We start from the raw sequence: 16,155 nt of genomic DNA on the forward strand, positions 1-16,155 counted from the left end.
AAGAAATCAAGAAAAAAAGATTGTGGCAGTCAGTAACGGTTACTTTTTTAGACCAAGCAGAGGGAAAAAAATATGGAATCACTCAATTCTGAGGAATAAATTATGGAATCACCCTGTAAATTTCCATCCCCCAAATTAAAACCTGCATCAAATCAGATCTGCTCATTGACATTGACCCTATGCCATGACATTGACCCTATGTGTCTTTTTGCAAGGAATGTTTTCACAGTTTTTGCTCTATGGCAAGATGCATTATCATCTTGAAAAATGATTTCATCATCCCCAAACATCCTTTCAATTGATGAAATAAGAAAAGTGTCCAAAATATCAACATAAACTTGTGCATTTATTGATGATGTAATGACAGCCATCTCCCCAGTGCCTTTACCTGACATGCAGCCCCATATCATCAATGACTGTGGAAATTTACATGTTCTCTTCAGGCAGTCATCTTTATAAATCTCATTGGAATGGCACCAAACAAAAGTTCCAGCATCATCACCTTGCCCAATGCAGATTTGAGATTCATCACTGAATATGACTTTCATCCAGTCATCCACAGTCCACGATTGCTTTTCCTTAGCCCATTGTAACCTTGTTTTTTTCTGTTTAGGTGTTAATGATGGCTTTTCTTTAGCTTTTCTGTATGTAAATCCCATTTCCTTTAGGCGGTTTCTTATAGTTCAGTCATAGACGTTGACTCCAGTTTCCTCCCATTCGTTCCTCATTTTGTTTTGTTTTGACTTTAGTTTTGTGTCATGTGGGTGATCTGCTTTTTTTCTACAAAATTAAACAACTGAATGAACATCCTCCGAGGCTGGTGATTCCATAATTTTTGCCAGGGGTTGTATACGTGCTCTGTGGCATGCACCACAGCTGCATGCACCACATCGCACCGCTGATGTGGAAGAAAATAACACAAAAACCAGCTGTATAATTAGTGAATATCACTGGGTTGATATAAATAATAAATAAAAGGGGATGCAATACAGAACCCTGTGGTTAAATATCCCTGATTAATTAAAAAATAAATGCCACTCACAGGATTCAAACCTGCAATTCACAAAATTTCTGATTACCAGACAGAAACTTTACCACTGCGCTACAATCACTGTCTTATAACGGGAGCATGAAATGGCTAAAATCAACATGAAGATAAACGTATTTATTAAAAAAAGAAAAAAGCGCCATGATAACTGACCAAACGGCCTTTGTTACAGTGTATTTCTGCTGATATATGACTGAAAGTGGCGTATTTGTTGCACTGTTGTCTTGTCATATAGTTCTGCACTGCTTCACAGGACATGCGTCGGGCCAGACCTGCGCATGTGTCCGGCCCATCACACGTGTCCTTGTCAGACAGACGTGACATTCAGATCGCCTACTGCATGTTCACATGACCTGACTGTCTGTTTCTACAGCCCGTGACAAAAGCGCTATACAGTAGTGTTCAGAATAATAGTAGTGCTGTTGGGAAAGTGTAGTGACACGGACCCACAACAGGGGGCGTAAATGAACGGACAATGAAAGAGTCGAATATGAACACTTTACTGTTGTGAATGAGCACAACCACAATACAGAGGAATACAGAATTTTGCAAACAGTCAATCCACAAAGGTGACGTGTGGGCAGGCTCGAGGATAGAAGACGTCTGTCCTGAGAAGAACCGGAACCACATGATTTCCTCCGCCACCGAACCCAGAGAATACTGGAGCCGCCAAATCCCAAGTCCCCAGGTGGCCACCGTCTCCGAATGTCAGATCTGGTACTGCTGGCGAGGAGCAGAAACAATAAGATGTGGGTGTGTGCACACCCAGTAACAACAATGGTGGAGATTCCACCTCCACCTCTCACACACACTCGTGCAGCTCCTGTCTCAAACACTTATCTGGCTGGGGTGTGAAGCGAAGCCGTCGCTGATTACGCCAATCTCCCAGATAAGGCACTCCGCAGGAAAACAGCTGTAAAACAAGTTCAGTCTAAGACACAGTTAGTTTAAAGGCTGAGAATATTACCTTCACAGGTCGATGATATTTCGGCAATGAGGTGGAGATGACATCCGGGTTTTATGGAGTAGTATGATGAAGTGTAGATGGGTGACAGCTGTCATGAGATAATGAGTGACAGCTGTCACCCCCGGCTGTGTCCGTGGCGGCAGCGCCCTCTCGTGCCTGAAGCCCGCACTTCAGGCAGGGCGCCCTCTGGTGGTGGGCCAGCAGTACCTCCTCTTCTGGCGGCCCACACAACAAGTGCTATGTGATTAAAAAGATTAATCCAGGTTTTGAGTATATTTCTTACTGTTACATGGGAAACAAGGTACCAGTAGATTCTCACAAATCCAACAAGACCAAGCATTCATGATATGCACACTCTTAAGGCTATGAAATTGGGCTATTAGTAAAAAAAAGTAGAAAAGGGGGTGTTCACAATAATCCGGTTGATAAGCGCTGACGTAACACGCATCACGTGATAAATCTGTTTCCGGGTCCAAAGACCTCCAAGTTTACAATTAAAGTTATATCTGTTTGATCCTTTAAGGATTTACAGTTTAAGTTTAGTTTGTGTTTATATTGTGCGCAAACCTCCCTCCCTCCCTTCTCTGCCTCCACCTCCGTTAACCGCATTTGTCTAGTTCTATGGTCAGAACTGTTGGGGAAGTGTAATGACACGGACCCACAACAGGGGGCGCAAATGAACGGTCAATAGATAGTCCAATAAATACAATTTATTGTGGCAAATGTGCACAACAGGTCGAATACAGCTTTTAGACAGTCAATTACAAAATACAACAGGTGACGTGTGGGCAGGCCCGAGGGTAGGAGACGCCTATCCAGAGAAGAGCCGGGGCCCACAAGGTTCCACCGCCAACGAAGACCTGCAGTACACCGAAGCCACCAAGTCCCGAGTCCCCAGGTGGCCTCTACTTCAGCTGTCAGATCCGGTACTGCTGGCAGGAAAAAAAACAGGTTAATGGTGGGTGTGTGGACACCCAGTAAGCAGTCAGCAACTCACGTTTATCCACTTGGAGGGAACACCTCCACCTCCAACTCTGGAACCAGTTAACGGCAGAGCCTGAACTACTACTTAACGTAAGTGGAATGAGGAGTGAAGATCGTCACTCCCCCACCTTCCACAAACCCAGCTCCAGCTGTAAGTAGAGTTCCAGGTACTCCTGCAAAAAGTTCAGAACAAACAAGGTATGTGCGTTCGGCACAGAAACCTGAGTGGTAAACTGATATCTCGGCAGAGATGTGGTGTCTCCTCCAGGCTTTTATGGTGCAGTGATGATGATTACTGACAGCTGGTAGTCCTGGCTCCTGGGTGGTGACTGCGCCCCCTGGTGCCTGAAACCTGACTACAGGCAGGGCGCCCTCTGGCGTTGGCCAGCAGTACCTCCTCTTCGGGCGGCCCACATAACAAGAACACTCAAATAAAACTTTTTTCTTTTACTTTACATATTTTATTATGCACAGGTAAAATATACATGTCTGTTTGTTAATAAAAAATTACTTATTACAATAAACAGGACGTTAAAGTGCAAACTTCACTTTCTCCTGAACGACATGACCCCCCTTGCTCACAGGGGGTCGTTTTGACCGTTGGGGTTTTTCTGTAATTATTGTATGGCCTTGCCTTACAATATAAAGCGCCTTGGGGCAACTGTTTGTTGTGATTTGGCGCTATATAAATAAAATTGATTGATTGATTGACATGAACAGGAAGTGATCGCAGCTCACAGCAACTGCCATTGAAAATAACGGAGAAACAACCTGAGCGTCTGACATTTTTACATAAAACAAATGCAGTAACAACGTCTAAAAACACAGTTAATATATCCAGGAGAGTTTTAGGCACAGTATACAGAGTTTTATGTTGCGATGTTAATGCTGTTGTCTGTGTGCAACGGTGTAAGTGCAGCCTGATCAGATCGTCTCAGTGCAGTTCTCAATGTTAATGACAGCGCGCCTTTTTTTGTTTGAAGCCGGAAGTTGAAAATCACATGATGCGTTACGTCACACTTAACAACCGGATAGTAGCATCTGCTGTTGATGCTACAAACTCAAATCTATTATGTTCAAACTGCTTTTTTAGCAATCCTGTGAATCACTAAACTAGTATTTAGTTGTATAACCACAGTTTTTCATGATTTCTTCACATCTGCGAGGCATTAATTTTGTTGGTTTGGAACCAAGATTTTGCTAGTGTGCTTGGGGTCATTGTCTTGTTGAAACACCCATTTCAAGGGCATGTCCTCTTCAGCATAAGGCAACATGACCTCTTCAAGTATTTTGACATATCCAAACTGATCCATGATACCTGGTATGCGATATATAGGCCCAACACCATAGTAGGAGAAACATGCCCATATCAAGATGCTACACCACCATGCTTCACTGTCTTCACTGTGAACTGTGGCTTGAATTCAGAATTTGGGGGTCGTCTCACAAACTGTCTGCGGCCCTTGGACCCAAAAAGAACAATTTTACTCTCATCAGTCCACAAAATATTCCTCCATTTCTCTTTAGGCCAGTTGATGTGTTCTTTGGCAAATTGTAACCTCTTCTGCACATGTCTTTTATTTAACAGAGGGACTTTGTGGGGGACTCTTGCAAATAAATGAGCTTCACACAGGCGTCTTCTAACTGTCACAGCACTTACAGGTAACTCCAGACTGTCTTTGATCATCCTGGAGCTGATTAATGGGTGAGCCTTTGCCATTCTGGTTATTCTTCTATCCATTTTGATGGTTGTTTTCCGTTTTCTTCCACGCGTCTGTTTTTTTTTTTGTCCATTTTAAAGTACTGGAGATCATTGCAGATGAAAAGCCTATAATTTTTTGCACCTGCGTATAAGTTTTCCCCTCTGCAATCAACTTTTTAATCAAAGTACACTGTTCTTCTGAACAATGTCTTGAACGTCCCATTTTCCTCAGGCTTTCACAGAGAAAAGCATGTTCAACAGGTGCTGGCTTCATCCTTAAATAGGGGACACCTGATTCACACCTGTTTGTTCCACAAAATTGACGAACTCACTGACTGAATGCCACACTACTATTATTGTGAACACCCCCTTTTCTACTTTTTTTATTAATAGCCCAATTTCATAGCCTTAAGAGTGTGCATATCATGAATGCTTGGTCTTGTTGGATTTGTGAGAATCTACTGAATCTATTGGTACCTTGTTTCCCATGTAACAATAAGAAATATACTCAAAACCTGATTTAATCTTTTTAGTCACATAGCACTACTATTATTCTGAACACTACTGTATGTTTTTGTGTATTTCCACATGAGGACAGCAGCACACACATGCGTGTCTGTCAAAACATGGTACGTGTTCTGCACTTGTGAGAACCAGGACCAGAGATGTCTCAACAGCTGTTGACAGGCAGCTACATCCCCATCCGTTCAGTGCACAGACCAAGGTGTCACTCTGTGATCAGATGAGAGGCGCCTTGCCTGCAGGTGGGTGGCGGGGGGGGGGGGGGGGGGGGGGGGGGGCAAACTAATATGCCTAGATAGAGAGAGTGGCATCAACTCAGAACATGGCACCATTTTGGTTCCAACTGCACTGAACAGCTGAATGAACCTTTAAAATTTTCAACATTTTGTAATATCATTTAACCACATACAGCAACACATTCAAGTACAGCTTGGCTTCCATCCCACACGGCTAACCTTATTTTCCCAAATTTTTCTTCTGTTCATATCAAATTTCACTGCCAGCTCGAAAGCGATTGTCTGCTGACTGTTTTTGTGCTAACACCGCGAATGGCCACACATTTTCTAAGTGCCAAACGAACAGTGTGGATGTTCGTGTGTGTCACCTGGAATTTGACTGACACCTGCCACAACAGGGATCGACTGGGCTCTCAGCCACTGGTGTACGCAAATAGTTGTAGCAACAGGTGTACAAGGCAGTGGGGCAGCTACAATTTTACACGTATTATACGATTCCTGCTTCATGCGCAATTCAGCCACATTTGTACTATGTGTGAAGGGGCCCATAGTGGCAGCAGCAAAGGGCTGTGAGTGATAAACAACTTCAGACATAGATTTATGCTCACACAGTGTGTCATTTTGATTTTCCTTCATTTTAAGTGAGTTGACCTCAAAATACAAAACAATGGACACAAATCAGACCATCAGCAGTTTGTCATGGAACAATGTGTTGTGTTTGTGTGAAGGTGTGGACTCTGCTATGGATCAGTGTGAGCACACAGAGGAGGGACCCTCAAAACCCGTTCTGTGTGGGGACCATGAGATCCAGACCAAAGATCAGAGGTGAGATGAAGATCTGTGATTGTGACTGTTGTCCATGTGAGCTCAGCGCTCACTTCGCCGCACCATCATTATTCACACTTAGAGCTCTGGTTATATGTTCCAGGCCACAGCAGGACACAGCACAATCAGCTGTAACCGGAACTGGATCTGGACCAGAACCCAGCTGTAAAAGTGACCTGTCAAAGCAGAAATTTTTGGATTTTAAAGAGAGGTAATTACATGAAGTATAGTAAATTGTAACTTTAGATATTTCCAATTAGTGACATTATTTTTAATTAGGATTTATGATTAATGTGTTGGTGTTGTTTTTCTGTCAGTGTCCATCACAGTGCAGACTCGTCTGAAACAGGTTCCAGCTGCGTGTCACTGAACAAGTACAAGTCAATGGATAATTTAACTGGTTTTGAAAACAAAACATCTGCTGCAAACACGTGAGCTGTTACTAACACTAAAATCTGAGTGTTTTCATAGTTAGTCATACTCTGATTTGTGGTATGAATCAGTTTTCAGGCATTAATTAACAGTTGTATAATACAGTATATTGATATAATGTTTTTGTAGCAACAGTCACATTGCAGTATTTATTTTGGGGTGTCACCTCTATTTAATCTCATGTTAGTGCAACAAAATCATTCCTTTTTGTTTCCACACAATTGTTTTTTTTAAAGTTAATTTTCTTTCAGTCATCTGAGGTATAGTAATTCTCAAATTTATACCGTGATCCCAGTTTGCACTGAAATGACAAATCTGGTGTTATTTTACACTGCGATTATTTATGTACATACAGAAATCAACAGTAAGTTCTGTATGAGTTTGTCATTATATACATATAATAACTATTTATGAGTCAGTTCACTGAAGCAGACAGAAAGGAGGGGTCAATTAAAAAAAAAAAAAATTACACGCTGGAACAAGTTTGAAGTTTGTGGAGATGGGTGAAAAAAGGAAAGTTCAATAAAATATAGCATCAGTCGATATTTTATTCAGCAAAGAGTCCGAAAGCTCTGTTAACATGCACTGTCAACTGTGGCACCTTATACGCGTATGTAGACAGGTGTGTGCCTTTGTGCTTCATGGCAAAGGCTGTGAAATTATATACATGTGATTTTTTTTAGTCTTTTTTGTTTGTTTTTTCTAAATTTGCAAACATCTTTAAAAAGCCATTTTTCACATTGTCATTATGGGGTATTGTGTGTAGAATTTTGAGGGGAAAAAATGAATTTCATCCTTTTGGAATAAGGCTGTAAATAACAAAATGTGGAAAAAGCAAAGTGCTGTGAATACTTTCTGGATGTGCTGTATAAATATTAGAAGTTTCCAAAGGAATCTCTTGCCTTGCACTTTAAAGCAAATCCAGAAGCTTTGTTCCTTCAGCAGTGGATGCAGTTAAAGATTAGATGCACTTGTGTGCCGAGCTCGATGTGCTTTGGTGATATTGCAATTGTTTTACACAATCACCATATTGTTTTTAATGTGTCAAGAGCGTAATGTGTCTGAGAATTTAAAGTAAAACGCGCTTTAAGGAATTGGATTATTCTGAGGTGCTAGGGAAGCATAACAAGTAAAGGTGCCTCACTGGGTCAAAACAGCCACATGCAATTAATGTAGTTTTATCAGGTCGGGAGGTAAGAAAAGGCAGGATGCAAATGCTGAGGTCAGACACAGGTGGGACTCAGTCAAAAGGTTTTACTGGGTTGACAAGCCAGGCTCGGTACATGAGATAGCAGTCCACAGTAAGCAGCAGTATCAAAAACATGAGGCAAAGGCGTGGTCCAAAAAACAAGCAGGAAGTCATAAACACTGAGTCAAAAAACAAGTTGAAGAACAAAGCAAGGATAAGGGCTGGAAACGAAGGTATAAAACAATGATCTGGTGGGGAAGTGAGAGAAACAATGTGTTTCTATATATATAGTGAGGAAAATAAGTATTTGAACGCCCTGTGATTTTGCAAGTTCTCCCACTTAGAAATCATGGAGGGGTCTGAAATTTTCATGTTAGGTGCATGTCCACTGTGAGAGACATAATCTTAAAAAAAAAAAAAAAATCCAGGTTGTTTGCCAAAATCTCACAATACATGACCCCATCCATCTTCCCTTCAATATGGTGCAGTCGTGCTGTCCCCTTTGCAGAAGAGCACCCCCAGAGTATGATGTTTCCACCCCCATGCTTCAAGGTTGGGATGGTTTTCTTGGGGTTGTTCTCATCCTCTAAACATGGTAAGTGGAGTTGATTCCAAAAAGCACTTTCTGGTCTTATCTGAACACATGACCTTCTCCCATGCCTCCTCTGGATCATCCAGATGGTCACTGGTGAACTGCAAATGGGCCTGGACATGTGCTGGCTTGAGCAGGGGGACCTTGCTGCCCTGCAGAATTTTAAACCATGACAGCATCATGTGTTACTAATGTAATCTTTGTGACTGTCAGGATATGTGGTGAAGTGGCACGGCAGGCGGGTGGACACCAAGGCAGACTCATTACTCAGATGGAGGATTAGTAGAGGTTTAATCAGAAACAGGCTTGGTCGGTGCACAGGAAGACAATCAGACAGGCGGCAGTACGGACGGTCGTCAGGCGGAGGTGTGGTCAGTAAACAAGCAGAGTTTCAGCACGGGCAACAGGTACATAAGAGGTGGCAAAAAACAGGCTGGGTTCAGACATGGGGAAGCAGGTTAACAGACTCAGGCAAAAACGTAGTCAAGGACAAGCAGAAGTCGAGAATGGCAAAAACACAGACTAAAACAGGATACAGATGGCTTGGAATGAGGCTGAATGCACAACGAACTAGCAGTGAGCTGTGGAAGACAAGGGTTTAAAAGCAGAGGATAATCAGGGTGTGATGAGATGCAGGTGCAGGAAAGAAGGCGTGGCTGAGTGAGACAAGAGTGGAGTGACAGGTGGGAGTGTCAGAAAAAAGCAGCAAAAAGAGGAATGTGACAGAACAAATGTTAAACAATTAGGAAATAATGATACCTAGAATCCAAATGTGAGAAACAGAATAAACAAATGAAACGAAAGAAACAGAACAGAAAATTAAAGGCTGGATCTAAACTAGATGAGAACTCAACATGTGGCAGGAGTGTACAGAAAAACCTGAAGGACTAATGTGCTCAGCACAGAGTGACTGAATAACCAGAAAGTAAAGGATGAAGACTAAACTAGAACAGAACTCAATAAGTGGCTGAAATGTAACAGATAATCCTCAAAACCTAATGTGATAACACATGATGACTAAATAAGAAACAGAGACTAGAACCAGAACCAAACTTAACGTGGGTGAAGTAACAAATCATAAAACCAAGACTAAAGTGTAAGAAACAGAAAATAAACACTCAGAGCTAAACAGAAGAACCAAGACAGGGAAATGGACGGAGACTGGGGAACAAAAGCAGGTTCTGGGCCGGTCCAGGACCAAAGCATGACAGTGACTGTGGTCCCAGCTTTCTTCAGGTCATTGACCAGGTCCTCCTGTGTAGTTCTGAGCTTTCTCAGACTCATCCTTACCCCACAAAGTGAGATCTTGCATGGAATCCCAGACTGAGGGAGACTGACAGTCATCTTGTGTTTCTTCCACTTTCTAATAAATAATCATAACAGTTGTTGTCTTCTACCAAGCTGCTTGCCTGTTGTCCTGTAGTCCATCCCAGCCTTGTGCAGGTCTACAGTTTTGTCCCTGGTGTCCTTAGGCAGCTCTTTGGTCTTGACTATGGTGGACAGGTTGGAGTGTGATTGATTGAGTGTGTGAACAGGTGTCTTTTATACAGGTAACAAGTTCAAACAGGTGCAATTAATACAGGTAAAGAGTGCAGAATAAGAGGGCTTCTTAAAGAAAAATTAACAGGTCTGGGAGAGCAAGAAATCTTTCTGGTTGGTAGGTGTTGGAATACTTATTGGCAGCAGTAACATACAAATAAATGATTTCCGGATTTTTTTTTTTTTTTTTTTTAGATTATGTCTCTCACAGTGGACATGCACCTAAGATGAAAATTTCAGACCCCTCCATGATTTCTAAGTGGGAGAACTTGCAAAATCCGCAGGGTGTTCAAATACTTATTTTCCTCAGTGTATATAAACACAAGCAGTAAATCAATATGTTGTAGCTTAAACCACTGAGAAAAAGCTCTTAATTTTGTCATGTTGGTGGAGGAGCAGTCACTGTTGTTTGGCAGGGCCAAGAAGAAGACCATGAAAACCAGGGGCAGTCTTCTGCTGGGACTGGTTGGGGCTGAGGGAGAGAACCAGGAAAAAGACATGCTGTGGAGGGGAGCAGAGATCGATCACTAATGATTAAATGCAGAGTGGTGCATACAGAGCAAAAAGAGAAAGAAACACTCAGTGCATCATGGGAACCCCCCAGCAGTCTACGTCTATAGCAGCATAACTAAGGGATGGTTCAGGGTCACCTGATCCAGCCCTAACTATAAGCTTTAGCAAAAAGGAAAGTTTTAAGCCTAATCTTAAAAGTAGAGAGGGTGTCTGTCTCCCTGATCTGAATTGGGAGCTGGTTCCACAGGAGAGGAGCCTGAAAGCTGAAGGCTCTGCCTCCCATTCTCCTCTTACAAACCCTAGGAACTACAAGTAAGCCTGCAGTCTGAGAGCGAAGCGCTCTATTGGGGTGATATGGTACTACGAGGTCCCTAAGATAAGATGGGACCTGATTATTCAAAACCTTATAAGTAAGAAGAAGAATTTTAAATTCTATTCTAGAATTAACAGGAAGCCAATGAAGAGAGGACAATATGGGTGAGATATGCTCTCTCCTTCTAGTCCCCGTCAGTACTCTAGCTGCAGCATTTTGAATTAACTGAAAGCGTTTCAGGGAACTTTTAGGACAACCTGATAATAATGAATTACAATAGTCCAGCCTAGAGGAAATAAATGCATGAATTAGTTTTTCAGCATCACTCTGAGACAAGACCTTTCTAATTTTAGAGATATTGCGTAAATGCAAAAAAGCAGTCCTACATATTTGTTTAATATGCGCATTGAATGACATATCCTGATCAAAAATGACTCCAAGATTTCTCACAGTATTACTAGAGGTCAGGGTAATGCCATCCAGAGTAAGGATCTGGTTAGACACCATGTTTCTAAGATTTGTGGGGCCAAGTACAATAACTTCAGTTTTATCTGAGTTTAAAAGCAGGAAATTAGAGGTCATCCATGTCTTTATGTCTGTAAGACAATCCTGCAGTTTAGCTAATTGGTGTGTGTCCTCTGGCTTCATGGATAGATAAAGCTGGGTATCATCTGCGTAACAATGAAAATTTAAGCAATGCCGTCTAATAATACTGCCTAAGGCAAGCATGTATAAAGTGAATAAAATTGGTCCTAGCACAGAACCTTGTGGAACTCCATAATTAACTTTAGTCTGTGAAGAAGATTCCCCATTTACATGAACAAATTGTAATCTATTAGATAAATATGATTCAAACCACCGCAGCGCAGTGCCTTTAATACCTATGGCATGCTCTAATCTCTGTAATAAAATTTTATGGTCAACAGTATCAAAAGCAGCACTGAGGTTCCATCTTCTCAGCCACTTCCAACTGACCTGAACCACGAGTTTATGGTCTGTTTATGTCCATCGTTCAAGAGTTTCTTCATAATGCCTGCTCCTGCTCCTTGAAACATTTCTTCTACGTCCATGTTTATGTTCTTTTGCAGATTATCGAGAAGGACATGGTCATGTTTGTTAAAGATGAGTTGAAGATGATGCAGACGTTTCTCCTGACAAATGATACAAAATACTTGGAGAGTCAGAGTGAGGATGAGGAGCAGAGGAGCACTCGACTGGTTTTCCTGGACCTCACAGTGGCCTTCATGAGGAGAAGGAATTACAAGGAGCTGGCTGACTGTCTGCAGAGCAGTAAGAGGACTTCTGTCCACATTTAACACAGACGCTAAATGACACATGATGTTTGTCCGTTTGAAATATATTCATCTGTGAATTCTGTCAGGGAAACAGGAAGTGATGTCATCATTCAGTAACTGATCTGTGCTGTTTGTTCTTTCAGAAAATGCTGCTGAAGTTTGTTGTTGTAAATTCAAATCTAATTTGAAGCAGAAGTTTGAGCGTGTGTTTGAGGGGATCTCTAAAGCAGGAAAGACGACTCTTCTGAAGGAGATCTACACAGAGCTCTACATCACAGAGGGCGGGGCTTCAGAGGTCAACCAGGAACATGAGGTCAGACAGATTGAAGCAGCATCCAGGAAAACAGACTCACCACAAAGAACCATCACATGTGAAGACATCTTTAAAGTCTCAGCTGACACTCAGCCACCAATCAGAACAGTGCTGACAAAGGGCGTGGCCGGCATCGGGAAAACAGTCTTAACACAGAAGTGGACTCTGGACTGGGCTGAAGGACGAACCAACCAGGACTTCCACTTCATATTTCCATTCACTTTCAGAGAGCTGAATGTGCTGAAAGAGAAGAAGTTCAGCTTGGTGGAACTTGTTCATCACTTCTTTCCTGAAACCAAAGAAGCAGGAATCTGCAGCTTCCAACACGTCCAGGTCTTGATCATCTTGGACGGTCTGGATGAGTGTCGCCTCCCTCTGGACTTCCACATCAATGACATCCTGACTGATGTCACAGAGTCGAGCTCAGTGGATGTTCTGCTGACAAACCTCATCAGGAGGAACCTGTTTCCCTCTGCTCGCCTCTGGATCACCACACGACCTGCAGCAGCCAATCAGATCCCTCTTGAGTGTGTGGACATGGTGACAGAGGTCAGAGGCTTCACTGACCCTCAGAAGGAGGAGTACTTCAGGAAGAGATTCAGAGATGAGGAGCAGTCCAGAAGAATCATCTCCCACGTGAAGACATCACGAAGCCTCCACATCATGTGTCACATCCCAGTCTTCTGCTGGATCACTACTACAGTTCTGGAGGACGTGTTGGACACCAGAGACACACCAGAGCTGCCAGAGACCCTGACTGAGATGTACATCTACTTCCTGGTGGTTCAGTCCAGAGTGAAGAAGGTCAAGTATGATGGAGGAGCTGAGACAGATCCACTGTGGAATCCAGAGAACAGGGAGATGATTGTGTCTCTGGGAAAACTGGCTTTTAAGCAGCTGCAGAAAGGGAACCTGATCTTCTATGAAGAGGACCTGACAGAGTGTGACATCGATATCAGAGCAGCCTCAGTGTACTCAGGAGTCTTCACACAGATCTTTAAAGAGGAGAGAGGACTCTACCAGGACAAGGTCTTCTGCTTTGTCCACCTGAGTGTTCAGGAGTTTCTGGCTGCTCTTTATGTCCATCTGACCTTCATCCAGTCTGGACTCAACCTGCTGTCCAAAGATCAAACAACATCCAGAAGGTCTGAGACGTCTGAAGATAAACCTAAACTAACACGTCTCCATCAGAGTGCTGTGGACGAGGCCTTACAGATTCCAAATGGACACCTGGACTTGTTCCTGCGCTTCCTTCTGGGTCTTTCCCTGCAGACCAATCAGACTCTCCTACGAGGCCTGATGACACAGACGGACAGAATCTCAGAGACCAATCAGGAAACAGTCAAGTACATCAAGAAGAAACTCGATGAGAATCTGTCTGCAGAGAGAAACATCAATCTGATCCACTGTCTGAATGAACTGAAGGATCGTTCTCTACTGGATCAGATCGAACAGTCCCTGAGCTCAGGAAGTCTCTCTGGAGGGCATCTGTCTCCTTCTCATTTATCAGCTCTGGCCTTCATCTTACTGTCCTCAGATCAACATCTAGACGTGTTTGACCTGAAGAAATACTGTGCTACACATGAGGCTCTTCTACTGCTGCTGCCAGTGATCAAAGAATCTAAAAAAGCTTTGTAAGTACAGAGACACTTTGATATTTGAACTTGGGTTGTATGTAATAGATTGGACAATTTGAGGTTTAGTTCAGATCATCGTGACTCTAAGTCACAGATTGACTCATTGTTCAGATCAGGAAAAAAAGGGTGGAGGTGAACAAATATACTTATGTCACAATGACACAAGCTAATAAATAATACATTTTCAGCTCATATGCATGTCAGTGGTTTTGCCGTATGAATCAACTATCAATCAATCAATCAATTTTTTTATATAGCGCCAAATCACAACAAACAGTTGCCCCAAGGCGCTCTACATTGTAAGGCAAGGCCATACAATAATTATGTAAAACCCCAACGGTCAAAACGACCCCCTGTGAGCAAGCACTTGGCTACAGTGGGAAGGAAAAACTCCCTTTTAACAGGAAGAAACCTCCAGCAGAACCAGGCTCAGGGAGGGGCAGTCTTCTGCTGGGACTGGTTGGGGCTGAGGGAGAGAACCAGGAAAAAGACATGCTGTGGAGGGGAGCAGAGATCAATCACTAATGATTAAATGCAGAGTGGTGCATACAGAGCAAAAAGAGAAAGAAACAGTGCATCATGGGAACCCCCCAGCAGTCTACGTCTATAGCAGCATAACTAAGGGATGGTTCAGGGTCACCTGATCCAGCCCTAACTATAAGCTTTAGCAAAAAGGAAAGTTTTAAGCCTAATCTTAAAAGTAGAGAGGGTGTCTGTCTCCCTGATCTGAATTGGGAGCTGGTTCCACAGGAGAGGAGCCTGAAAGCTGAAGGCTCTGCCTCCCATTCTACTCTTACAAACCCTAGGAACTACAAGTAAGCCTGCAGTCTGAGAGCGAAGCGCTCTATTGGGGTGATATGGTACTATGAGGTCCCTAAGATAAGATGGGACCTGATTATTCAAACCTTATAAGTAAGAAGAAGAATTTTAAATTATATTCTAGAATTAACAGGAAGCCAATGAAGAGAGGCCAATATGGGTGAGATATGCTCTCTCCTTCCAGTCCCCGTCAGTACTCTAGCTGCAGCATTTTGAATTAACTGAAGGCTTTTTAGGGAACTTTTAGGACAACCTGATAATAATGAATTACAATAGTCCAGCCTAGAGGAAATAAATGCATGAATTAGTTTTTCAGCATCACTCTGAGACAAGACCTTTCTAATTTTAGAGATATTGCGTAAATGCAAAAAAGCAGTCCTACATATTTGTTTAATATGCGCTTTGAATGACATATCCTGATCAAAAATGACTCCAAGATTTCTCACAGTATTACTAGAGGTCAGGGTAATGCCATCCAGAGTAAGGATCTGGTTAGACACCATGTTTCTAAGATTTGTGGGGCCAAGTACAATAACTTCAGTTTTATCTGAGTTTAAAAGCAGGAAATTAGAGGTCATCCATGTCTTTATGTCTGTAAGACAATCCTGCAGTTTAGCTAATTGGTGTGTGTCCTCTGGCTTCATGGATAGATAAAGCTGGGTATCATCTGCGTAACAATGAAAATTTAAGCAATGCCGTCTAATAATACTGCCTAAGGGAAGCATATATAAGTGAATAAAATTGGTCCTAGCACAGAACCTTGTGGAACTCCATAATTAACTTTAGTCTGTGAAGAAGATTCCCCATTTACATGAACAAATTGTAATCTATTAGACAAATATGATTCAAACCACCGCAGCGCAGTGCCTTTAATACCTATGGCATGCTCTAATCTCTGTAATAAAATTTATGGTCAACAGTATCAAAGCAGCACTGAGGTCTAACAGAACAAGCACAGAGATGAGTCCACTGTCCGAGGCCATAAGAAGATCATTTGTAACCTTCACTAATGCTGTTTCTGTACTATGATGAATTCTAAAACCTGACTGAAACTCTTCAAATAGACCATTCCTCTGCAGATGATCAGTTAGCTGTTTTACAACTACCCTTTCAAGAATTTTTGAGAGAAAAGGAAGGTTGGAGATTGGCCTATAATTAGCTAAGATAGCTGGGTCAAGTGATGGCTTTTTAAGTAATGGTTTAATTACTGCCACCTTAAAAGCCTGTGG

At 42.4% G+C, this 16,155-nt stretch overlaps 1 protein-coding gene across 1 annotated transcript in view; it reads left to right on the forward strand.

The window, feature by feature from the left end:
• LOC117504818 overlaps window positions 1-16,155 on the forward strand; it is a 3,434,143-nt gene that overhangs the window by 3,392,507 nt on the left and 25,481 nt on the right. Inside the window, exon 16 of the mRNA XM_034164343.1 lies at window positions 13,168-14,104. Coding sequence (XP_034020234.1) covers window positions 13,168-14,104 — 937 coding nt within the window. The remainder of the gene's footprint in view (window positions 1-13,167; window positions 14,105-16,155) is intronic.

This window comes from Thalassophryne amazonica, chromosome 23 (genome assembly GCF_902500255.1).
Source record: "Thalassophryne amazonica chromosome 23, fThaAma1.1, whole genome shotgun sequence".
NCBI classification, from domain to species: domain Eukaryota; kingdom Metazoa; phylum Chordata; class Actinopteri; order Batrachoidiformes; family Batrachoididae; genus Thalassophryne; species Thalassophryne amazonica.